Source organism: Oncorhynchus mykiss, chromosome 25 (assembly GCF_057628025.1).
Source record: "Oncorhynchus mykiss isolate SJ-2025 chromosome 25, ASM5762802v1, whole genome shotgun sequence".
Classification (NCBI taxonomy): domain Eukaryota; kingdom Metazoa; phylum Chordata; class Actinopteri; order Salmoniformes; family Salmonidae; genus Oncorhynchus; species Oncorhynchus mykiss.
This window is the reverse complement of record NC_143046.1, coordinates 39,812,304-39,838,343: the sequence shown is the minus strand read 5'-3', so window position 1 is coordinate 39,838,343 and position 26,040 is coordinate 39,812,304. Positions and strand designations below refer to the sequence as shown.

Sequence of the window (26,040 nt, the reverse complement as noted above, 5' to 3'; positions counted from 1 at the left end):
AGACCACTTCCCTTTAAGAATGGGTGTTATTTAAAAAATAAATAAATCTGTCAACAGCCCGACTCAGTGAATCCCACATTAATCCTAATGGTGTGCTCTTATTATGGAGTTCAATAGAGCCGGTTTCCATTATGACAAAGCAGCTTACTCTAATCCCATGAATACGACAGTTGCTGGGCATTGCATCATCATCCTCAGCTGTTGGCTGGTATTAGGATGCTCCAGACAGGAGAGGGCCGAAGCATGATGAAGACTGCAAGGATGAGTGCTCTGCTTGGGAAAGTATCTACATTGAGTCTTGTGTCTAGACTGCCTACTCTGCACGTTCGACGTAGAAGCTTAAGGAATTTATGTGGAATTGTAATAGAGGAGAGAGGAGACAGTATGTCTCGGTGCTGTACTTATCTTGAGAGTCTTGGTTCGCCCTGATCAAGGGTTTATGCGTATTGTGGTTTATCTCCCAATGTTCAAGGGCCTATTGTACTGAGTGGGGTAAAGCAGCTAGGATTTTAATCTATATAGGCATACTTTACACTGCATGTACAGTACTAGTCAAAAGTTTGGACACGCCTACTCATTCAAGGGATTTTCTTTATTTTTACTATTTTATACAAGGTAGAATAATAGGGAAGACATCAAAACTATAAAATAACACATATGGAATCATGTAGTAACCAAAAAAGTATTAAACAAATCCAAATATATGTTATATTTGAGATTCTTCAAAGTAGCCACCCTTTTTCTTGATGACATCTTTGCACACTCTTGGCATTCTCTCAACCAGCTTCATGAGGTAGTCATCTGGAATGCATTTCCATTAACGGGTGTGCCTTGTTAAAAGTTCATTTGTGGAATTTCTTTCCTTCTTAATGTGTTTTAGCCAATCAGTTGTGTTATGACAAAGTAGGGTTGGTATACAGGAGACAGCCCTATTTGGTACAGGAAAGGAAGACCCAGAGTTACCTCTGCTGCAGAGGATAAGTTCATTAGAGTTACCAGCCTCAGATATTAACTGCACCTCAGATTGTAAAACAGACATATCTCAACATTAACTGTTCAGAGGAGACTGCTTGAATCAGGCCTTCATGGTCAAATTGCTGCAAATGACACCAATAATAAGAAGAGACTTGCTTGGGCCAAAAAAAGACCTTTGGTCTGATGAGTCCAAATTTTAGATTTTAGATTCCAACCGCTGTGTCTTTGTGAGACGCAAAGTAGGTGAATTAATTATTATTATTATGGAGGAGGTGTGATGGTGTGGGGGTGCATTGCTGGTGACACTGTCTGTGATTTATTTAGAATTCAAGGCACACGTAACCATCATGGCTACCACAGCATTCTGCAGCGATACGCCATCCCATCTGGTTTGGGCTTAGTGGGACTATCATTTATTTTCAACAGGACAATGACCCAAAACACACATTCAGGCTGTTTAAGGGCTATTTGACCAAGAATGAGAGTGATAGAGTGCTGCATCAGATGACCTGGCCTCCACAATCACCTGACATCAAACCAATTGAGATGGTTTGGGAGTGGAGGAAAAGCAGCCAACAAGTGCTCAGCATATGTAGGAACTCCTTCAAGACTGTTGGAAAAGCATTCCAGGTGACTACCTCATGATGCTGGCTGAGAGAATGCCAAGAGTGTGCAAAGCTGTCATCAAGTGTGGCTACTTTGAAGAATTTAAAATATATTTTGATCTGTTTAACACTTTTTTTGGTTACTACGTGATTCCATATGTGTTATTTCATAGTTTTGATGTATTCACTATTATTCTACAATGTAGAAAATAGTAAAAAAAAGTAGGTGTGTCCAAACTTTTGACTGGTACTGTACATGTTGAGCTATAAGACTGCTCTATTCGCTATAAATACTCCAATTCATATCGTAGGAAACACAAAATGCATGAAATAAATTAAGCTGTGTGATGAGTAGTGTAACATGGTGGAAAGCGTGCCAACTTCTGATAGTTGCCATTGCCTGCTTTATATGTTGTGTCATGTCTTCCTTCAAAGTTAACCTTTACTCAAGTCTTCCTTTTAACTAACATCTAAATGTTTCATTTGTGTTCTTTCTCCCCAGCAGATCCCAACACAGGTAGGTTTTTATCGGAACTGATGTCATCCACAACAAAAAAGCCCACAAAGCTAATGAATTCCCTGTCATGGATACATCCGAACTTGACATCATATTGAAGAAGTCGGCTTATACACCTGGCCTCACATGTCCTGCCCTTTATTACGGTCACTTCTCCCGCCCTGTAGATGCCAATGAGACAGTTCCTTGGTGTTCTTTAAGAGGTCAGCTGGTCATACAAAGGGTTGCTGGCAGCCCTTTTTTTTCCTATCAGGATTGCCTGTAAATCTTCTTCCTTTTCCTCTTTTTGCTCCTCTGTCTCACCGTCTCACCTTCCCTCAGCTATGTCTGAGGGGTGGAGGGGGAAGGAGGGGTGGAGGAAGGGTGCGGGGTCGATCGCCTCCAGTGCCTCTAGTCCCACCCCTCTGAGTTTCATTTCTTCCCCATTCATTTTTCATTTAGAAGGGTGACACAATATGCTTTCCGCAGAGGGGCCAAAACGTGCCATCAATTCCCTTCACACAGCGACGGTATGATGATCCGGCACAGCCCGAGTCTCACAATCTCATACCTGATCGCTGTTTATTTGGTCATAGAGGTTGTACCTGCCACACATGGTGGCCCATGCCTATGCTTTATAGCTGTCTTGCAGGTCTATGTAAGGGACGACATGTACTGACTCTGAAACCGAAACAATGCCATCAGACATGATTGGAATTCTAATTGAATTATGACAAGAAACACAGATTTGCTATCTTTCTTCAGGTCTCTCTGGGTTCCCAGCAAGGAAAGCTGCTTAATCAAATTAGAATGAATACATTTTTATCAACTAACTGAAGTAAGAAAAACTCCCATAAAAAATATCAAATTACTGTGAAAGTACAAATGTTGATAGGTATTAAATGAGGAAGTGAATTTAAGTTATTTCCAGATGGATTCATTAGCTTTGGGGCTTATTTCAATGTACTGTAACAGCAGTATTCTTTTTTTATTACATTTTTAAAAATGTTCCTCTTATTCAGCATCTAAACTCAGCAAAAGAAGAAACGTCCTCTCACTGTCAACTGCATTTATTTTCAGCAAAATTAACGTGTAAATATTTGTATGAACACAAGATTCAAAAAATGAGATATAAAATGAAAAAACCACAGCCATGTGACTAACAGAAATGGAATAATGTGTGCATCTCCTCCTCATGGACTGCACCAGATTTGCCAGTTCTTGCTGTGAGATGTTACCCCTCTCTTCCACCAAGGTACCTGCAAGTTCCCAGACATTTCTGCGGGGAAGGGCCCTAGCCCTCACCCCTGATCCAACAGGTCCCAGACGTGCTCAATGGGACTGAGATCCAGGCTTATCGCTGGCCATGGCAGAAACCTGACATCCCTGTCTTGCAGGAAATCACGCACAGAACGAACAGTATGGCTGGTGGCATTGTCAAGCTGGAGGGTCATGTCAGGATGAGCCTGCAGGAAGGGTACCACATGAGAGAGGAGGATGTCTTCCCTGTAACGCACAGCGTTGAGATTGCCTGCAATGAAAACAAGCTCAGTCCAATGATGCTGTGACACAACGCCCCAGACCATGACGGACCCTCCACCTCCAAATCGATCCCGCTCCAGAGTACAGGCCTCATTGTAACGCTCATTCCTTCGGCGATGAACGTGAATCCGACAATCACCCCTAGTGAGACAAAACGACTCGTCAGTGAAGAGGACTTTTTGCAAGTCCTGTCTGATCCAACGACGGTGGGTTTGTGCACGTAGGTGACATGGTGTCGGGGATGTCTGGTGAGGACCTGCCTTACAACAGGCCTACAAGCCCTCAGTCCAGCCTCTCTCAGCCTATTGTGGACAGTCTGAGCACTGATGGAGGGATTGTGCATTCCTGGTGTAACTCGGGCAGTTGTTGTTGCCATTGTGTACCTGTCCCGCAGGTGTGATGTTCGGATGTACCGATCCTGTGCAGGTGTTGTTACACGTAGTCTGCCACTGCGAGGACAATCAGCTGTCCATCGTGTCTCCCTGTTGCGCTGTCTTAGGCGTCTCACAGTACGGACATAGCAATTTATTGCCCTGGACACATCTGCAGTCCTCAGGCCTCCTCATGCCTCATGCCTATGCCTAAGGCATGTTCACGCAGATGAGCAGGGACCCTGGGCATCTTTCTTTTGGTGTTTTTTCAGAGTCAATAGAAAGGCCTCTTTTGTGTCCTAGGTTTTCATAACTATGACCTTAATTGCCTACCGTCTGTAAGCTGTTAGTGTCTTAACGACCGTTCCACAGGTGCATGTTCATGAATTGTTTATGGTTCATTGAACAAGCATGGGAAACAGTGTTTAAAACCCTTTATAATGGAGATCTGTGGAGTTGTTTAGATTTTTAGGAATAATCTTTGAAAGATACGGTCCTGAAAAAGGGACGTTTCTTTTTTTTTTGCTGAGTTTATTTATTTTCACCACCAGCTTGATCATGACACAGCAAACATTACATTTGTTTCAGTTGTTTACCATGACCTTGGTAGCCTCACAGATTGGCTTGCCATTTGAAATTGCGCAGTGAAACTTGTATTTTGTGTTGCATTCATGTAAAAAGAAAAATAATAATTTACATCCTCTCATTTTGCTCTTTTCAGTGATTACTCATAATGGCGTTTTCAATTGATTATGCTCAACACGACGAACATCAGTTCACATTGACTTGTTATTCGTACTTTCTTGTTTTCCTTATTTTTCCTTATATGTGTGTTGTTATCGTTAGATAGGAACTTAAGCATTTTGGTGCACCTGCGATCTGCAAGTCTGTGTACGGGACCAATAAACATTGATTTGATTTTGATTTGATTACCATAACATTACAGACAGACTTACTTCACCCTACCTCGGTTTTAAAACTGGCTCAACTATAGGTGAATTTCAGCCCCAAAACAAAAGACAAAGCAGTTTTTCATAGTTGCTTCCTGGACATGTTTTTGGTAAGATGCAGTGCAGGTTTCTCTTTTCGTAAAAGATAATACATAGAAATGTTCAAGTGTAACTTTACTCCTATCACATGTCGTTAAGGACCCAGTATTGGGTATTATGGTGGCAGGCATACAAAAAACAATAATTGGAAGATTATTGATGAACAACTGCTTGTCTTTGATGGAAATGTATGTCACAGTGTGCTATTATTGATCATGTCCTCCTTCTCCCCAGTTTTCCTTTGCTGCTTTACAAAAGTTCCAATAACATCAATTCTCTCTGCTGCAAGCCCCACAGCCATATTTGCCTGAGCACATTTTGCACATTCTCAAAACATTTTCATTTTCAGATCTGAATATCATTCATACTGAGGTGAATTCAATTTTGAACCCCATTCGTTTTTGTTGTTGTTGTTGTCCCACACAGCCATTGTGACGTCCCTCTTTCTTCTTCTGCAGGATTTCGGAGATGACGGCTCATTGTACATCACCAAGGTGACCACCACCCATACAGGGAACTACACCTGCCATGCTGACGGGTACGAGCAGCTCTCGCAGACGCACACGCTCCAGGTGAACGGTAAGCCGCCGCCTCTGCTCGGCGGGAACAGAATGGTACACTCTCGCACTTCCTTCCGCAGCTGTGTCACAGCCAAATGCCTATCCACGCCAAATGCTGTTAAATCACACTTGAGAGTGCGCCTGGATAGTTTGACACGCCACCATTGAGACAGAGATGTGTGAGGTGAAATTAAATGCTTACGGGGCTGTCAAGTTTTCTTTTTTTCTCTTCTAAATACGCAGAAAGGAAACTGGGAATGCGACATGAGCTTGTTGAGAGTGTTGTTTTGGATCTATAATTCTATCAGGATTATCACTCAGTCAGATTTAACGAATCAAATAGCCCTTAGTTGTGTGAAAATGCTTTCAAGTGTTAGATTTGTAATTGGAAAGGGGGCCATGTCTTGTCGATGCCATTTTCATGTTAGAGACATTAGTTGAGGCACGCAGGAAAAGATGGTACTGCTGTCTTATAACACTCACGGCTGCCGAATTTCTGACAGAAGGACAATCGTTTGAAACAGACAGTTTCCATTAACGATGACCTTAAAGCACACACAGTATCACTCACAGTGTAGTTAATGATAATGTATCGCTTTAATTGGTTGAAAAACAAATTGGCTGGCCCGGGTAAATGCAGCCTGGCAAATGATTTTGGAAATGGATGGGGCGAAAAAGTTCATCTTTGTGCTAACAGCCATCAGGGTTCACTGATGGCCTTTCGCTCAAATTATGCGTCAAAACATTGAAAAAACTCACATCAGAATTGTCAGGGGATAATGTTCGCCTTTCTTTGGAACTACAGTTCAGGGTTCGGTCTAAAAATACCACCTTTTGATTACCACTGCAGTTTATTATATAGAAATGCACAAGGGCATAAGTATATGACGTGTGAAAACTGGAAGAAATGCATTTCATTATAGACAAATGCTTATGTATTTTATTTGACCTTTATTTAACTAGGCAAGTCAGTTAAGAACAAATTCTTATTTTTATTATGCATAGCTGCTTGAGTAATGGAAAACAACTGATTACAGCCAGATGACTCAGCAAAATCTCCCCTCTACAGGCTTTCCATATGTTATTACATGCTTATTACATTGATTACTATCATAGGCTTTTTAGACAAGTTAATCAGCACTGAGCAATTGCGGTGACAATTTGTGAAAAAAAGCCACATTGAGCATTATTCTTGTGTCCGGGGCTGTTCATGTTCGAACTTGGTGTATGTGTACGTATTCACGTAAATTGTATCCCTCGACTTGGTGAAGTTGTCTTTCACAGTCTTGGTCCTCATTGGCTGTAGGGATGTAGAGCATCCGTGTATGGTTCCCTCTCTCTGATGTTTGGAAACCTCCATGGGTGGCCCAGAGCTAGCTGTGAGAACAGGCAGGAAGAAAGACTAATCACTACGCAGAGAAAAAGTGTTTTCCGTGGTGGGCGGCCAGAACACTCCGACAGCCCCGATAATGGGGCTTGCCTTGGTCGTGATGCTTGAGATGAAACACAGAGGGCAGGGGACTCACAGGGGCTACGAGTCAATTTGGTGAAAAGTTGAATGTCTGAAACCACCCTTGAGTGTGCTGGCAAGGCTGTCCCCTGAAGGGCTATGTGTGTGTGTGCCTGTTTGTATGCGTGCATGCCTGTGTGTATGCGTGTATGTCCGTGTGCATGCATGCATGCATGTGAGTCTATGTGTGTATTAATGTGTGTGTGTTTTTTTGTGGGTATGTGTGTGTGTGTGTGTGTGTTTGTGTGTGTGTGTGTGATACACACACTTCCTTTGCCACCAGTGCTGAAGGGAGACTTGCTGTGTGATTGACGGCAGGCTGGGGAGTTTTATGATGGAGCTGTCAACCCTGCTGTGTCCTATACTCGTATCACTATGTCTCTTGTCACTCCTAGGAAGACATCAGGCTACAACACGTCTCCAATTCTGTCTGAATTTAGTTTTGAGTGTGAAAACCGCTATGACTATATTTCACTTTGTGCCTGTCCGGAGCTAAAGGAAATGGTGATTCGAACATGAACAAGAAGTGTTTTTACAAATGCATGCACAGTGGAGGATTGAGGCATTTTGGGAGGGAGGGAGGAAGCACCAAGCCACTCACATGAAAATTAGAAGTGTTTAGAGAAATATATATTTTTTTTGTTCTAGGTTAATAAGACCTTGATTAACTTATATACAATGTGTGCTGACGGTAGTATATCAATTGGAAGTGGAACGGTGGAGTCTAAAGGCCGTCACTGTGTAAAGACGGCATGACCTCCAAAATGGTCTCCTAATCAAATCAGATCTAACGTTATTTGTCGCGTGCGCCGAATACAACAGGTGTAGACTTTACCGTGAAATGCTTACTTACAAGACCTTAACCAACAGTGCAGTTCAAGAAGAAGAACATATTTACCAAGTAAGCTAAAATAAATAAAAAAGTAATAATAAAAAGTAACACAATAAGAATAACAATAACGAGACCCATGACAAATCTTTTCAGTCTCCTGAGGGTTGGAAAATCGTTTTTGTCGCGCCCTCTTCATGACTGTCTTGGCATGTTTTGGACCATGACAGTTTGTTGGGGATGTAGACACCAAGGAACTTGAAACTCTCGACCCGCTCCACTACAGCCCCGTCGATGTTAATGGGCGCCTGTTCGGCCCCGCCTTTTCCTGAAATGGTATTGATGTAACCGGTGGGAATCCGCAACATTAAACCATCGTTTTTATGACGCTTGACATAAAGAGTCAAACAACATTTTAAACTATGCATTTAATGGATTTTAGTGGTGTTATTTCTGTCAGCTGGCTTCCTTTATCTTACACCTGCTATGGCTCGTTCCGGTTGGTATGTTTGGCATTGCTGGGTGGCATACCTTCAAGCTGAGGCATGTTGTAGGCAGCAGGTTCTAGGAACCAGAATGTTACTGGGAGCAGATGGCCATGGCACTAAATCACTCTCCAGTCTCACACTCACCTGGCTGGCCAAAGGCTTCCTCTCCCTAGTCAAGCCCACAGGAAATAGTCTCTGTAGCCAGTGGCATTTCCTCTTCTCTCTCCTATGCCAGCCTACCAGGGTAGCAAGGTAGAAATCTTCTCTGAAGCCTTGATGTCACTGCTCTTTATAAGTGTATTTGAATCCTTAAGAGTCTATTGATGCACCTGTATGTCAATCTAAGTAACATAATAAGAACATCCCAATCAAAATACGGTCCGTTTAGGCATCCTCCTATGGCGGCCTTCCACATCTGCGGTGGAAGGTGGTCAAGCTACAGCGGTGTTTGTCAGACCATGAGACAATCCCACAAAAATGTCTTGTCACGAAAACGTCTGTAACGTCCGAACGGTTTGGCCCACAAACAGACACTGTATGATTTTTTTTTTTTTTACGGTGTTGAATATTATTATTTCACTTTTTGATACCTAAAGGGGTCCTAAAATTCTAAATCAAATCGCAAATTGATCCGTGGTATGACCATCTTCAAACAAATCCATATTTTAGCTTAGGCTTTTAGAGGTTAAATGGTATTACTGGTATTGTTTTTACCTCTATTTTAAAGTGGGTCAATAGGCCATAGATTTGGGCCACATTTGCTGTGAATCAAATGTCAACGACAGGATAGCATGTCGGAGTGGTCTAATGTTCCCAATTGACCTCTATCAGGTCATTACTCTTAAATTCAACAGGGAAAGTGAAGTACAGAGAAACATACGGTCACGAGCTGCCATATGGCCTTTGTTTATAAGGATTCCTCCACATAAAATTACAACAATATTGGAGGTGCACTTAATGAGTCAATAGTGCATTGACACACATTGATTAACTTAAACCTTGTAACTCATTTTTCAACAATGAAAATCATTTTTCAGCACTCTTTGACCTTAGTATTATGACAATCTGCCTTAGAATGTGCTATCCATTCTAAGGATTATTCAAATATATTAGTTAGATTTTGTACCACGAAATATGCTAACCAGTTATAGGGGCCCTGCATAAAGAACTATGTCATAAGCAATGCATAAAAATGACTCTTGTCAAAAACTGCAGGTTGGAATTCTGTGTCTATTGCTTATAAATGCCTGAACATTGCTTATACATCTCCTATATCGAACACATCTTAAGTAAAGTTGTTAGATAAAAAGTTGTGCCTCTTCCTGCAGCTCCTTTCCCCCTCATCCCCGTGCCTGACAAAAGATTGCCCAAAATCAATGGTCGCCCAACAAAATCAATGGCCAGCCCCACCGAGGTTCCCTCCCTTATTTATCAAGCTGATTTGTTTGGGTGGCGCGGATCTCGCCGAGCACACCAATGTTTCTAATGGCATTCAGCATATGCTGGAAATGCACTTGATCCTATTGATAGTATGTTAATGCAGAGGTGAGAAGTTAAATGGACTTGGCAGACACCCTGAAAGAAAACTTCTTATCCAATAAGGCTGCCTCATTCCTCAAAAGCCCCGTCATTTTCAAAAAAGTGTGTGTTGGCCTACATTCATCTTTTCTCCTCTTCCTTCTTCCCACAATGCAGTTCCTCCCGTCATCCGCGTCTACCCAGAGAGCCAGGCACGGGAGCCAGGGGTGACGGCCAGTCTCCGGTGCCATGCTGAGGGTATCCCCAACCCACAACTGGCATGGCTGAAGAATGGCATGGACATCGCTACCAAGCTGTCCAAACAGCTCACCCTGCAAGGTGGGTTCCATCTAGTCGCAGGTGGGGAATAGTGTTAGAAATTGGATCAAGCAACGCTGGCATACATCTGGGTCATGTTCAGTAGGGTATACCGAATCAAAATGTTTTGCAACCCAAGTGGAAAATATGTGTTCTTATTGGAGAAGTTAAGTTAGTACCTCCCAGTTTCACTCCATTTCAAAATGTTTTATTCTAGTGTCAAAATTGACTACAAAGTGGAAATTGGGTGATTTTGGTTATAAAGTCAGTCTCGTCCAAAACGGAGTTTGGAACACAAGGGGTAGATGAAGGTTGTGTTTTGATTTGACAATGTCCATTTTTCCACTAACATGGGGTGAACAGCTGCGGTGATTGCGCTCTATCCAATAGCATAGACAGTGAGACAGGCCTGCCCAGCAGCTCCGACTTTGTTTACATAAGACGTCACGCACTTTCTTACTTGAGAATTACTGCACCAAACACCCTAGTTACATGTAAAATTGCACAACTAAAAGATCCTCAGCAAAAACGTCAACATTTATTGCACATTTCTTGAGTTACCTTAGATTCATTCTGGTGATTTTAAGGAAGTGAAACAGGCTTCCGCGTCTACGGTGTCTCATGGGGGACAAACATGAAATCGGTCAGGAAACACTCCTCCAAGACTGAAATGTCATTTTTGTTTCCGAGCAACAGAAAAACACATGTGCCAATCGGCGTGTTCAGTGGCTCTTCTTAGTGCTGTTGGTGTGACACCAAAATCATTCCCCAGATGGGCAGACACCCTACCATTAGCGACAACTAGATCAACACAGTACACAATGACAACCCACTACATGGCGCAACTTTGCAAGGTCTCCCATTTTGACTTTTTCCAATCCTGTTAAGACCCCTCACTCTCCCGTCTCCTATCCTGTTAGTCTCAGTTATGTAATGGGGTGACTTTGATCAAAATTGGCAAACATACTCTTAAGTGTCACTGGCAACACACAAATTGTATTTTATCTGCATGTGGCCACACTTACTGACAGTGTCTGTGTGCGTGTGTGTGTATACGTGCGCCCGTCTGTCTGTGTGCGTGTGTGTCTGTGCGCGTCTGTCTGTGTGCTCATGTTTTCTTTTGTGTCGACCAGCTAACGGAAGCGAGGTGCACATCAGCAACGTCCACTTCGAGGACACAGGGGCGTACACCTGTATCGCCAAAAACGATGCCGGGGTGGACGAGGACATCTCCTCCCTGTTTGTGGAGGATTCGGCGCGCAAGACCCGTATGTATAAGTCATGATGTCTCCTTTGCGTGTGTGTATCCTTCCCTGGAGATAATGGAGACGCGCGGCTCAAAACATTCAATAATTCATCCAGTCACTTGTTAATAGTTTATAACAAATTGAATAATAGAACTTCAGCTAGAGAAATGATAGATGGCTACACACAATATTATTGTCTCCTATCTAGTGGTTTGGTGGTTTGGCTATGGAGGCTAATGGTTGTCATTAGTAACAGGGTACCTATGGCAATGTCTGTGTTGTTTATTTTTTTTATCTTAGATTCTTATTTAATTGAGAGAGATTTGCACTGATGGTCCCGTCATCAAAAGGCGTGTGAAATTAATTCAGCTTTTTGAGGAAATGTTTGGGTGGCCCTACGGAACAAAGTAGAATTGTGATACAAGTACGTGTTCAGAACAGACACAGTCCTATTCATCATGAAACTTTCCAAAATGTAAAAAAAAAGAAAAAAAAAGAGATCAATCCCTGATTAGCAAACCACGTTGTCACTAATCCTCTTCTCTCCTAATAAGGAAGGCCAGACTCTAGTGGATTACGACACCCAGTGTCATCATTGAAAGGGAGAAATGATGGCACTGGGTGGCATTTTATCTCCATGGCAATTTCCTAACGTCCACAAGGGGCACCGCGAGTGTCTATTACCATTTAGTAGGCGTGTTGGCAGTGGGGTTGAAGATGGGCTTAAACCGCGAGCTACGGCTCAGAGGATTGCGGGTTCAATCCCGGTGCTTGGCACTCATTTTGTATTTTTTGTTTTCCTGCTTTAACCCTATCCCAAACCTTAACTACTCAGAATGAATAACTGAACTTAGGTTTCAGTTTCAATTTTGCACAGTTTGACTGGCAGCTAAAATAGGGCCAAAAATATTCTGTAATTAAAACGGTATGCACACTCTTTAATCTATAGACGGCTCCACATGCCATAATTAAAACGGTCAGCCATGCCACATCTCTGTTGCTGCAGTTACGGGGAGGGATGGTGTTTTATTTGGAGCTTGTGTTGTAGTAACAGCACGTAAAAAGCAAACAGAGCAACTCTAACTCTCAAGTCACTCACATGTCCCCTTCGATGATGCATTAGGTTTAGCTGCTGTCCCAGCGACAGTGACACACTCCACGTGCCGTCACACATCACAGGATCACTCAGAAGTCAGTCAGTTGCCTCCTTTGAAGATTTGAAGCCACCGAGTATGATGAAACTGCTCAGGGGTTTGACACACGCACTGGTGACCATTTTGGATCATCCCCAACCCAGAGAGCATACTTACTCTTGGGTCAGAATTCTGTCAGTCTCCTTCTTTGAAGCTTTGAATTCACTGTGTATGATGAAACTGCTCAGGAGGTCTGCACACTTGTGACCATTTTGGATCCACAGCCCATAGTCAACATCAAAGAGATAGCAGCGTGGATGTTGAAATAGTCCACCACTACATTATAACCACCCAGCGGCACCCCAATGCATGTTTGACCTCGTCTGGTCTCCCCTTATTACCCCTGTGGACTGTCTACTTATCCAGGAGCTCAGCTTGCTCTGCTAGACCGCAATGCAGACTGCCTCTGGTTGCCTCTCTAGCCCTGAGGCTATGTTAGTGCTCTTAGTCAGTGTGTAAGCTGAAGCGCCGCTGTGCACGACTGATGCATCCCACCACTCTCTCTCTTCTGCATGAGAGAGAGAGAGAGAGAGAGAGAGAGATAGAGAGAGATGTCAACAACTGCAAGGTGATACACAGTCACAATAGACAGTTGAGCACATTTTATGTTTTGTACAAAATAATGTATTATATATACCCTAATTAACCTAAATTCACTGTATTACAGCCATCACTGGAAAGTGATGTAGCCTTACAGTAGGGTATGGAACATCACTTTGTTTATGATGTACTGTAGCCTACTTTCTTATATCCGTATATTAACATAGACTTGTGAAAGACACTTGTAATCAGCTGATGCATGTGATATATGGTCCATGTGAACTGCCCTTCATATAACCAGTGTAACTTGTGTCCCTGGGCTGGCTAGCTTTAACCTTAGCCAAGCTATTCCTAGACATCTCTTGTCTCCCTCTTCCCTCCCGCCCTCCCTTCCTCACCTCCCTCCGTCCCTCCCTCCCATTGGATAGCTGTCTGCTGTGCCTCGGTGGCTGTCGATCCCTCAATGACCTCCCATCTTTACTGGGAGCGGTACAACCTCAACCCCTTTGGCAGTTGGAGCCGTGTGTGCACTTTCAACTCAATGCTGTCGACCATCGTTTGCTAGAGCTCCTTCATATCGCCCTTTATGTTTTCAGGTAGATGTGATGTCACACCACATGTTATATTTGAATTTCTCCTGTCCACTATTGTCACGTGTGAGTTTTCACTCGTGCAAATGGCTCAGTAGGCTGCATGGTTCATACATCAGGTATCTAGTACAAAATAAACACAAGTATCTTGGCTGCCTTATTCAACACGGTGTTGATAGATTGCTGAAGTAGTTATAGTAACACCAGTGTGAGAAACGTGATACTCTGAGCGAAGAATGAACCCCACTCAGTGGATTCACCTTGAGCTCATTCAAGGTCAGAAACCTGCTTTTTGCCTCCGCGAGAGTCAGACGTTTTTATTGAAGCTGTTGGTGCAATTCATCACCGTCAAAAAAAGCGCGCAGACAATATTCAGAGTGCTCCTTTAAGAGTCAACGCCAGGGGTTGTGGGTTCGATTCCCACGGGGGGACCACTACAGAAAAAGTTATGAAATTGTAGGCAATCACTACTGGATAAGAGAGTCTGCTAAATTACAAAAAAATTGTTATAATCATCTGACAAGAACTGGTGCTCAGCTGGCATGAATATCTGCCCTGCATTTAAAAATGTCCGCCAATTATTTCTGGAGCGTGTGCCTTGGTCAAAACATAGAGAGGGACATGTGCCTACAGCCTAAGCATTGTGAGTACTGTGTATATGTCAACATGAGTGTGTGTGTATCAATATCTCGCTCAACGTCCCTAAAGACAAAGGAGCTGATCCTGGACTACAGGAAACAAAAGGTCGAAAACGCCCCCATTCACATCAAAGGGGTTGTAGTGGAGTGGGTCTAGAGCTTCAAGTTCGTTGGTGTCCACATCACTGAGGACCGATCATGATCCAAACACACCTCTTCCCCCTCAAAAGGTTAAACAGCTGCACCATCTTGACTGGCTGCATCACTGCTTGATATGGCAACTGCTTGGCATCCGACGGCAAGGCGCTACAGAGCGTAGTGCGTACGGCCCAGTACATCACTGGGGCCGAGCTCCCTGCCATCCATGACTTCTATACCAGGCGGTGTCAGAGGAAGGCCCTAAAAATGTACTCCAGCCAAGTCATAGACTGTTCTCTCTGCTACCACACGGCAAGCGGTACCGGAGCGCCAGGTTTGGGACCAAAAGGCTCCTGAACAGCTTCTACCCCCAATCCATAAGACTCCTGAACAGTTAATTAAATGTCTACCCGGACTATTTGCATTGACCCCCTTTTTTTTTGCATTGACTCTCTTGCACTGGCTCTATGCAAACTCACTGTACTCTACCCACACACTCACACTTACTACACTGACACTCCAACACACACACACACACACACACACACACACACACCCCACACACACACACACTCAGACTACATATGCTCACACACACAAAACACACACACACATATGCATATTGACGCCACACACAAACACACACACACACATTTTAAAAATGTTTTAACTCTGCATTGTTGGGAAAGGGATCGTAAGTAAATATTTCACGGTAAAGTCTACACCCGTTGTATTCGGCGTGACAAATACATGATTTTGATTCGGGGTGTTTAGGTGTGTGTGTGTGTGTGTCAACGTGTGTGTGTGTGCGGGCATGTTTGTGTGTGTGTGTCAATCGATGCCCATCACATTCGATCACATCATGCTTTCACACTGTGTTGGCCACGGTTCACAGTCCCTATGCAGAAACCTAAGCTGTGTGGCCAGCAACAGCAGTGTCATGGCCTGTCTGTCTGGCTGTGGGTCTGCAGGGGCTCCATTGTGAAGCGTTTGTAAGGCCTATGTATGCCACCCTTGAGCATGTGTCAAGCATGTACTGTATGGTGCGTTAGGGTGTGCAGGCTTTTGTTGCAGCCAAGCACTATCACACAAAATTCAACAAATCCTTGAGCTCTTAGTTGAATCAGGCCTTGTCGGGTATTGTGAATGGGAGAGCGACAGGCTTTTGTTACGGCCCAACACTACCTTGACAATTTCAACAAATCATCAAGGCCTTGAATCAGTTGAATCAGCTTCATAGGACATTGCCAATGACTTGCGGTGTATTGTAATGCCAGTGTGTGACATTATGACGACTCGGGGAAGGCTGTCGGAGACCTGCACTTTTCTCCCTGACGTAAATATACATTAAATGATTAAAAAAGTATAGTGAGGCTATAATTCTAAAAGTAAAGTTTCCATCACTGGGAGTCTTAACAGCTTGCTGTCGGGAAAGTACTTATTTGAAACCATCTAAAACATTTATCCTGCTTTTTCTCCTGACGAGGTAAAATCACATGGGTAGCTCCACACTTCTGTCTCACCAATTACTTGCGCTTTTGAATTTTTCAAGGATTTTCCCCTCCCAGGATTAAATCGTTGGCTATTTTTTTCTGTTAAAAGATGATATACTATCCCCCCAGTAGTCAGTTCTCTCCACAGAATTCCACCTCCAATTATAGAATAGTCTTACACCTTTGAAGAATTCCATTTCGGTATTACCCGGTATAGTATGGCTGGGTTGTTTCTCAATCCAGCTAAAGTTATCCTTCCAATAATGAAGCGTCCTTATATCGGCAGGATTAAGCTTTTAAACACAACTGCAGCAAAATAAAAACCTGGTTGAACATTAATCCCTTTACAGCGTTTCATGGAATTGGAACAGGAAGAATTGAAGTTGATGTACACTTAAGTCGATGGTGATACAGCATAGTTGTTGGTGGGCAAATATTGTCAACATTCCATTTTGTTTGTGTGTGTGTGTCTCTGAACTGATTTGTCATCTTTGCCTGGACGATCACATTCTCTAAGCTCTTTGTGTGGCATTTTATTAACTCGTATTTCAATCTTTCCATAACCTTCTATCTATCCATCCATAACTGATGTATCATGGTCAGACCGTGAAACAGGAATGTTAATGAATCCAATTGAAATCTGTGTCGTCATCATGTCAATAAAGCCAGGCAGTATTTGGACAAAGGTATTTATAACCAGCTATAATTAAAACATATCCTCTGTCTCAATTTTACTATGCTGCCAGGTCAATTTGCATAACAACTGACACACACAGCAGACACAACGTGCCAATGTTGCCAGGCGACTCAATCCCAAACACAGGCTGATAAATCCAATGAATCACAGTGGGAGAAGAATAAAGAGAGGAAGACACCCAGGGTGATTGTGTTGCGAAGCGTATTTTCATTTGCATCTGCCGACCTAGCTAAGTTGGGGATGCCTGGCATCACCTGTTAATTCAGTCAGTAAGTCTGCTAGCTGCGATGTCAGGATGTTCCAATCCACAGGCACTGTGCCCAAATTTTGCAGCTGTGTGCCCTTGTAAGCAGAGCAAGTTTGTGTTGTAACCTTGCTGGTGGGAAGGTGTCGTTATGTGGGGAATGTGGAGTCCCGGCATAGTGAACCCCGCCGCAGCTGAAAGTGGCGCCTAGCTGTTTTATAATATGGATGACGAATATGATTTATGTGCCCCTTGTATGTTTTAGAACGAGCGCAATCTTTCTGCCCTGTGATGAATAGCATCATATTAATGCGTTATTGGAAAAGACTTGGGCGCCAAGACCTCATCTCATAGCCTTCCGCCCTTCCTCCATTTTCCCCAGCAGTACCAATTTGGCGCTTTTTTGAACACCACCAGAAACTGGAACAACTCAGTGTTCCCCTGCCACTCCCCTTTTTCTTTCCACGCTCGTCTTTAATCTACAGCAGTTCTCTGTGTAACTTGAACTCAGTTCTTTTAAATGAGACCAAAAATGTATGCACGAGCGCAAGGGAGTGGGACTTGACACAGCACTTTTGAAAGATGAGGCTAACAGGTCTGTTTTGCCACGACCAAAGCAATGGCACAACTGCTTTGGCAGCTATTTGTATTGATCTGTCTCTACTCTCTCCACACACCAGAAGAGAGGGTGAGAGAATGAGCAGCATCAAAAGAGGGAAAGATTAGAATTGGAGCTGAATTGGGGCCCACGATTGGTTTGCCAACAGCCAGGAAAATGGAAGATGGAATGGAAACAGGGGGTTGTGGGATGGATGAACGATAGGAGAAGGTCGTCGTGCTTATACGGTGGGAAAATCAGGATATACAAAACAAAATGGGGCTGCTATTTGCATTTTGCTCCTGAATAGCAAATCGAACATTTTCCTGTGATAGGCCGATCTCACTCAGTACGCAGGCTCTGAGTGTTCATCGATTTTTGTGGCGAAATGAGCACGTCTTTTTAAGAGGCATATCATTCTCAACTCAAAAGGCTCTGAGGGCTTTGCAGGGTTGTAATTCCAGGTCATGCATTACATTTGCTTGGTTGGTATGCAGCTCAAGTTTCCAATTTCATGTAATTAGTTGTCTCAAAGTGAATTTCATGACAATTACGGCATTTTTAGTTAGGAAAAACATGTAGCCCCTTCAATGACCTATGGAACTCATCTACGCTGGAGATATGTGTAGACTTTTAATGATAACTCTAGTAATAACTAATACATAAAACATATACTAATTGACAGATAATTACCTGAGGCGTACCTTTATTTTATTCAATATCTTTCATTGCATGTGGTACATGCTTTGGCGGTATAAAACACAGAGGGCTTTTTAGGTGGGCTAACAACAAAACAGGAACAAACAAATGCTTTTTGTTTGTATGTATTTACAATATACCATCTGGATTGTGTCTCACCCTGAAGTGTTTGGTATTCAATTATTCTAAAACAGAGGGTTTTCTATTGATTGGTTGTTGCAATAAGTATCAAAGAGACGGTTTTCTTCAAACAGACATTTTGTTTTGTTTAAGTCGGTATGTGAATTCTTACAAAGGGATAACCATTAATTCCACAGTAATGCACTCTCTTTGTCTTTCTTTTCTTGTCATCCCATTCAGTGGCAAACATTCTGTGGAGAGAGGAAGGTACGTTGGTATTTTAAACCATTTGTTGACTCTCATGTTATACAGTCGATTACTATAACATGTTATAAAGCAGATCAAATGATTTTGATTGACACAATTTCAATTGACATGTCAAGCTGTCCTCATATAGACACCGTTTGTTTGTATAATGTCCGTTTCTAACGAACATCTAACAATAACTGGGTCCGTTTTCAGTTATATTGAAGTAGCTAATTTCCTACCTACTCAACTGTTACATTTTAACGGTGCTGTACATCGTGCTCCATGCCATTTAACATAGTAGTTTGTTGTTAACCTTGTAATAAAACCTGTCTGACTTGTAACAAGGTTGCATTTCTCGCCAGGTCTTGGAATTGCCAATATGTTCTATGTGTTTTACGAGGATGGTATCAAAGTCATCCAGCCAGTGGCATGTGAGATCCAGAGACATATAAAGCCCAGTGAGAAACTACTGGGACTTCAGGTGAGACTTCTTCCACAAGAGAAACACATCCAGTGCATGTAGCATTGTAGGGCTACTGCTAGCAGATTAGCTGTTAGCTAATTAGCATTATTAGCTTGAGGACCAACCACCTAGAAGTACGATTCCTTCAGGTGTAATGCCTTTTAACAGAAACACTTCCTCTTCATGTATCACTGTGCTCGGTATAGAGGGCTAGCCTAACAAATTAGCTTTAGCTAGCTGTTAGCTAAACAGTGTTCATATAATTAGCTTAGGACCGACCACCTGCTTCGGTATTATCAACACTTTGATAATTATTTGTGTATTTCACATTTGATCTTGCAAACCTGTCACAATCTTTTATTCAATGAAATGGTTGCGTCTCATAACAAATGGGGAGTTGATTGTCTCTCGTCACTACTGTTTCTCATATATTTGATTAAGTGAAAAGATCATGCACTTCTGGAGGGTTTGTCAACTCCCAAAAGTCTCTCTCGCAAGTCAGGCTCCTCGTTGAATTGCCGTTTTGACGTCAAAATGGTTCTCACTCTCTGCTGCGTCTTCCATTTTGAACCAGCGTATTATTCAAAGCCGGTCGCTGATAGATGCCCCTCAGATTTACACATGTACTCAAATGGGTGCATTCCTCCTTTCTACCTTTCACCAAAGAGCCTTTGTTTATTGGACAGCTGTTATGTGCGAAGGCGAGCCATGAATGCACAACGATCAGGCCCCAAGCTCCTCGGAGAGACGACATCTGTATTAGGATATCAATAACGGGGAACTCTATGGCAGCAGCACAAGCTCTGTCTACAAATAATTTTGTGTGAGTATGTGTGTGGCGTGTCTGTGTGGGTACTACTGGACAGAGAGGATGACTTTCAGAGGGAGGCGAAGATAGACTACTGTTGATTTGCCAGTGTATCAAGACCATTCTGGAAATGGCGCTCACATCTCACATTCTTGATTGATCATTCATGGTAATGACCCAATAATTAATTATTCTTAAGCGTTATATGGGAGTATTACTGTGATACACAGCCAGCTGAAGAAGCGATGCTGTTCGAAATTCAGTGGCGAGGCAGATACATTTCCTGAGGCAGGAAGCAAGGGGGGCTAAAGAACAGGGATGTTTAGGTTGAAGGATTGTGTTTGTCGTGTCCAAGGCTAAGAACTAGTCTTGCTCATACCACAAAATCAAATATGATCTTGGTATGTTACAGAGCCCAAATTGTCCTCACCCGACAACCTTTCCAGCATGTTTTCTATACTTCTAAAGCTTTCCATTCGATCCAAGGGCAATGTTGGTTGAAAATAACACAAGTTTTTCTTCTGCCTACCTGACTAGGGTTTTGCACATGCTCAGTTGCGACTTACTGCAGTGTTGTCTACAGGAGGGTAGAGGTAGAGTCTCTGAGGTATTCAGTCTCCAGATGGCTTCTGCTTTGATAAAGTGGCAGAAATTAAAAAATATGACTACATCCCAGAGTTTTAATAGTTTCCTTTACAAACATGTCCATGAAAATGGAACTTTGTTTATCTCGTTGACTGCCAATTCTGGGATTTAAAGTAAAAGGTCTAACAGCTACAGTTGCCATGTGATGACACAAACATGAGCACCCACATGAACAGAAGCCTTGAATTACGTGTAGTATTGGCATGATACATTGGCAAATCAACAGTAGATTATCTTCGCCTCCCTCTGAAAGTCATCCTCTCTGTCCAGTAGTACCCACACACAAACCAACAGCCACAGACACGCCACACACACGCACGCACACACACACACACAATCCGCCATTCACAGTCTCCACTGGATGTCAGAGTTAAGGTTTCACACCTCTTCCCCGAGATTATGGGGCCCGCGGCGGTGTGGCGATGTGTGACTTCTACCCCCCTTCTGTGACAGTAGGACGCGAGTGAGTTCGTCCTCCTAAGGCCATGGCACAAACCAGGCCATGAGGCCTCAAACAAATCTTCCCTTAGTTCAAGAACAGAGAACAGACGCTGGGCTGAGCCAGGCTCACAGGCCACGGGAGGGGACAGGGAGCGAAGAAAGGGACATAGCAGGGGATAGAAGGACAGAGCATACTATGGTATAAATACTATAGTATTCACTGTAGTGTTTTTGCAGACTTTATTGGAGTATTCACTGTAGTATTTTTGAGCACTATTGTAGTATTTACTATAGTATACTGTACTATACTGTAGTTTTTATAGTTTATAATAGTATAAATACTGTAGTAAAAGAAAAGTGTAGTATATACTTAAGTAAGTAAGTATACTGTAGTATTTACTGTAGTGTTTTTGATGACTGTACTTTTTTTGTGGACTGTAGTATAATATAGTATTTACTATTGTATTTTTGCAGATATTACTGTAGTGTTATTATCTTGTATATAGAAGTAGAGGCTTTCTCCTTCAGGAAACCTACTGGAGAAATATTAAAAAAACATTTACTATAGTATTGTAGAGTATACTACAAAATGCTATAGTAAGTACATGATTGAGCGATACTACAGTGTGTAGTATAGTATTCTACAGTATACTACAGTTGACTGTAGAATTCTATAGTAAGTATTGTAGTATTCTATAGGGAAGTAGTATTTTTTTCATGTGGGCAGGATGCCAACGTTAGCCAGGTTGAGGGCTGTGGATATAGGGTTTCAGAGTGTAGGACCGTGGTGGATTGCACACGGGCAATAGGGAGATTGTGTGTGTGTGTGTGTGTTCATGTTGCTGTTGGGATAAGAGAGACTTGGACTTGGAGTTAGCTGATAAGGGAATGACTCGAAGACAACAAAGGGGAAGAAAGGAGATAAAGATAATTTGTTTTTTAATGTGTCATTTTGATAAATGTTGCACAATACATGTATTAACTGTGTGTGTGTGTTTTATTTTCAGGCTGAGGTTTGCCCCAAGTCAGTAGGAGAGGTCAAGCAGAAGTGTGTGTGGTCATCAGCAGTTAACGTGAAGGACAAGTTTATTTATGTCACACAGCCAACCTTGGCCAGAGTGCTTGTGGTCGACATCACGTCTCAGAAGGTTGTCCAGGTAATTTCGGCCACGAAAATTGGATAATCAAGATCAGCTTCCCCTTTGGACAGGTCCTGCTGTGGAGTGTTATGAGTACCGGTATGCAGTAAACACAATAACGAACCATACATACGGCATCCATTAGGAAGACTCTTAGTTGTCATACGAAACAACACATGTCCAGTAATAGGCTACAGTACACAGCAATGTGTGTAATGTTGTATTGTTTAAAATAAATAGCTATTCTGCCTTTTTCATATCTGCACTCATTCTCCTTCACTCTGAGTTAATATTGTATTTCTCCAAGCCTCGACTCGGAAGGACCTGGAATATTTGTTTCACTATTTCAATGACATTTTTGATCTGCACTTTTTTGAATCTGGAACAATTCATAAAGCAAATGTTGTTTTTCCGAACATCATTGAACAAATTACGAACTTGATGAGTCTGAGAGGCTTACACTATTCACTACAGCTGACAATCATTTAGCACTCTAGCTATTCTGGTCAAGGGATGGACACAGACTTTTTCACAAACCCTCAGTTGAGTCAGACTTCATTTCGATACAAATGCACCGAACTTTAGCAACTCAATTATTTTCTGTGATATAGATTTGGATTTTGTTGTTTCCAAAGTCTTTTCCATCAACCGACCTCTGGTCTTTGTATGGCTTCTTAAAAAAAAAAAATGACATCCTAAAAAAAAACAGTGAAAGCTGTTCCCGTTGCTCAGATAGATACAGGTGATTGTGTTACGTACTTCACCTCCTTTTACAGCCAGTATATAAGCTTATCAGTGGTGTAGTGGAGGGTAAACACACATAACCGTTGTTTACGCGCTTTTTATTTACACACAAAATTCCTTGAAACCGTAAAGAGTTGCTTTATTCACCGCGAACGGCGATCAGTGTTTATCCACCTATTCTTTTTTTTTATTATTTTTTTTTACCAATGTTGACCATGACATCGCAAAAAAGAATGTCGGCCTGACATCATTGCAGTTTTGCCTGCTGGGAATGGTTAAACCCATGATGAACCAAAAGGCTCCAACGTTCTTACAGTAGGAGAGTACCTTGAGCAGAGCAGGATGTGTATGTGCTGGGTTAAAAAGGTTTGTGCGTCTCGGAGTAAAAGGACTCCGCATGGGGGCCAGAAGGCGCCCAATTTCTGCTGCTGAAGGCTCCCTAGGGTCAAACCGGTAGTCAGGTTGTTGCGCTGGCGACCATCACAGGCTCATTATTGGGTCACCTGGAGGCCTGGCTTAATTACTTTAGATGAGCTAACGCTAATTAGCCACCTGATCCTCGCTCAGCTCTACCAAGGAAAGGAAAAAGGGGGTGGGGGGGTAATTTGGGTGTCTCAGTTTATTTACTCATCTTCTCTTTTCGCTTTCAAAATTGAGTTGTACTTTATATTGACTGTCCTGCCACTGTATTGTATGGATCATCCATCAACTTTACAATTTTGTATTTAAATAGAACATCAGCATACTGGATTGATTCTGTCTAATTCATAGCATATCCACTGTCACAGACACAGATTAGGTACATGTGAATATGGAGGGAATAATACTGTCAAGTCCTCGAGAGGCGGAAGTTGCCGGAGAAGAACAACAACAATGTCCACACCTATTCCATCTGATTACTACATGCTCAGAGATGAGTTATGACTCAACACATCTCTCATATCTCCTTGTACGATAAATCCCCTCGAGTTGTTTACTCTCACAGTAATACCATGCACTTTAACATGAAGCAGCCAGGTAAAATGCTCCATTAAGATTTTTACGGGGAGAAAAAAAACACTACTTCACCTTCCTTCAGCTTGTTTTGGTGTCTGCTCTAATTTCTCAGAAAGAAAGAAAATAATTGCTTTTTTGTGCCAAGCTAGGTGTAAAAAGCTGTGTTGTTGTGTTGTTTTTCTCACTGTGTGTTTTCTACTGTCAATCCGCACCCGAGTGGACATAATGCATGAGTGCCACACACATGACTCATCCGTCGGAGCCGGCTGGAACACATCGTAGCCAGGTGTCAAGGAATGGATACGGATTGAAAGCAATTACTTCGGTGTTGTCGAGCAATTGCCCTGTCACCACTCGATTTGAGAAGCCGCTCCACGTCCAAACACCTCATACATAAAAAAGGTCGAGCCTCCCCTTTTGTCTCGTTCAAAAGGGAAAACTTGACTCTTCCTGTCAAATCCAATGCATTAGCGAACAGGGAAAGTTGTGATATGCACCCCGCCGAGCGTCAAAGGGTATATCTGTCTAAGAACCGTGTTGAATGGTCCTGATTTGCCCTTTAAGTGCAGACCTGTCTTCAAATAGTTGTGCTTGCCTCAAGCTGCGCTTGATTGCGCTTGCCTGATGTGATGGAACCAATGGAAAAGTCCCAAAAGTGCAAACCCTGTCCACCTGGCACTCCAGGAAGGCTAAGGCAAATGATCGGACTGGGTAAGTAGTGTGCTATTTAAGGTTTGTTTTTGTGTGTGTGCTCTCAGACGGTGAGCACAGACCCCTACCCGGTGAAGCTGCAGTATGACAAATCCCACGACCAGGTGTGGGTCCTCAGCTGGGGAGACATGGAGAGAAACTTTCCTACTTTGCAGGTAACTGTTTGACATCACAATGAAATGCACCACATAGAGTAGTGTTACGTGTTTGTCTTGATACTAATGATCTATACAAGTGGGTCTATGTATGTGAAATAAGCAATATTTAGTTTCAACTCACTGTTTAATGATGTACTATTTTATGTATTATGATATGGCATAAAAAACACTTGTGTTGTGACATTTTCGGAACACTACTATGCATTACTATGCATTACTATTCTTCCAATGGGATACATTATCAACTATCAATCCAAGTTTGGTCAACAACCCTTTCCCAAATGGCACAGTACTAGGTGGCCTTTTCTGTTTATAGTTCAATACAAGTTATTAGCCTGCACGGCTTTTGGATTGTTCGGAGGTTCCAGTCTCTTCAGTGCATTGCGGCATAATTAAGGCTAGCCTTTCCTGTATGCGCACACTGGTACAAACGCACACAGAGGACCTCTCCTCCCAGTGTGAGTTCATGTCAGAAGCGATGCAGGAGGCAAACACAGTGAATAATTCACGAGGGCCGTGTTAAATATCTCCCCCCATCTTCTCCTCCTTTCCCCTCCTCCCCCTCTCCTGGTGTGGTGCTAGGTGATCAATCAGGCCAGCGGGAGTGTGTCCCACCATACCGTCCACACCCAGCCGGTTGGCAGACGCTTTGATAGAGTGGAGGATTTCTTCATTCCTGCCGCCAGCCTCATCATTAATCACATCAGGTACGTCAGTGTCGGTATGTGTGTGTGTGTGAGAAAGAGAGTCAGAGTGTGTTCGTTTGTGGGTGGGTGGGTGGTTGTGTGTGCGTGAGAGAGTCAGTGTGTTTGAGTGTGAATTTAAATACAGACACCCCCCCACCTCCTCGAACCACGCCCTCCTGCCTTCTGAAAAGCAGGGGGAGGTGAGTTTACTGACCCACTGCTCGTCAGCAACATATGCAGAGCAGATCGATTTGGTGCCTGAGCTTTTGACGGGCACTCACCGAGACTCAGTCCCGAGCTGCTGACACACTGAGGCTTAACTTGATACAGAAGGCCTAGCGCAATACCAAACGCTTAGCTGGAGTTGAAGTTGTGGAGAAAGCCAAGTGGCAAGCTGGATGTGTCTGGGATTTAAGGATGTTAACAGACTCCCGGAGAGTTGCATTCGCAAGCCCTAGTTGTAATTAGGTCGACTAAGACTTGTCTGATAGGGTTGCTAAAAAAACATGGAAGGTACTGAGAATGTACACTACCGGTCAAAA

General features: G+C 42.9%; 1 protein-coding gene, 1 long non-coding RNA gene and 1 pseudogene across 2 annotated transcripts in view; 1 reads left to right on the top strand and 2 right to left on the bottom strand.

Annotated features, from left to right (window-relative positions):
* The window catches only part of LOC110505137 (follistatin-related protein 5), a 164,467-nt gene that overhangs the window by 124,573 nt on the left and 13,854 nt on the right, over window positions 1-26,040 (top strand). Inside the window, exons 8-15 of the mRNA XM_021584136.3 lie at window positions 5,497-5,617; window positions 10,121-10,282; window positions 11,395-11,529; window positions 18,699-18,725; window positions 19,070-19,188; window positions 22,072-22,221; window positions 24,702-24,809; window positions 25,395-25,519. Coding sequence (XP_021439811.1) covers window positions 5,497-5,617; window positions 10,121-10,282; window positions 11,395-11,529; window positions 18,699-18,725; window positions 19,070-19,188; window positions 22,072-22,221; window positions 24,702-24,809; window positions 25,395-25,519 — 947 coding nt within the window. The remainder of the gene's footprint in view (window positions 1-5,496; window positions 5,618-10,120; window positions 10,283-11,394; window positions 11,530-18,698; window positions 18,726-19,069; window positions 19,189-22,071; window positions 22,222-24,701; window positions 24,810-25,394; window positions 25,520-26,040) is intronic.
* Window positions 3,478-4,333, bottom strand: LOC149971989 (uncharacterized; annotated as a pseudogene).
* Window positions 6,538-11,015, bottom strand: LOC110505139 (uncharacterized). The gene is made up of 3 exons (XR_002470694.3): window positions 10,823-11,015; window positions 10,083-10,293; window positions 6,538-6,975 (listed from the first exon to the last, which is right to left on the bottom strand). It is a non-coding gene; the product is annotated as an uncharacterized LOC110505139 (long non-coding RNA).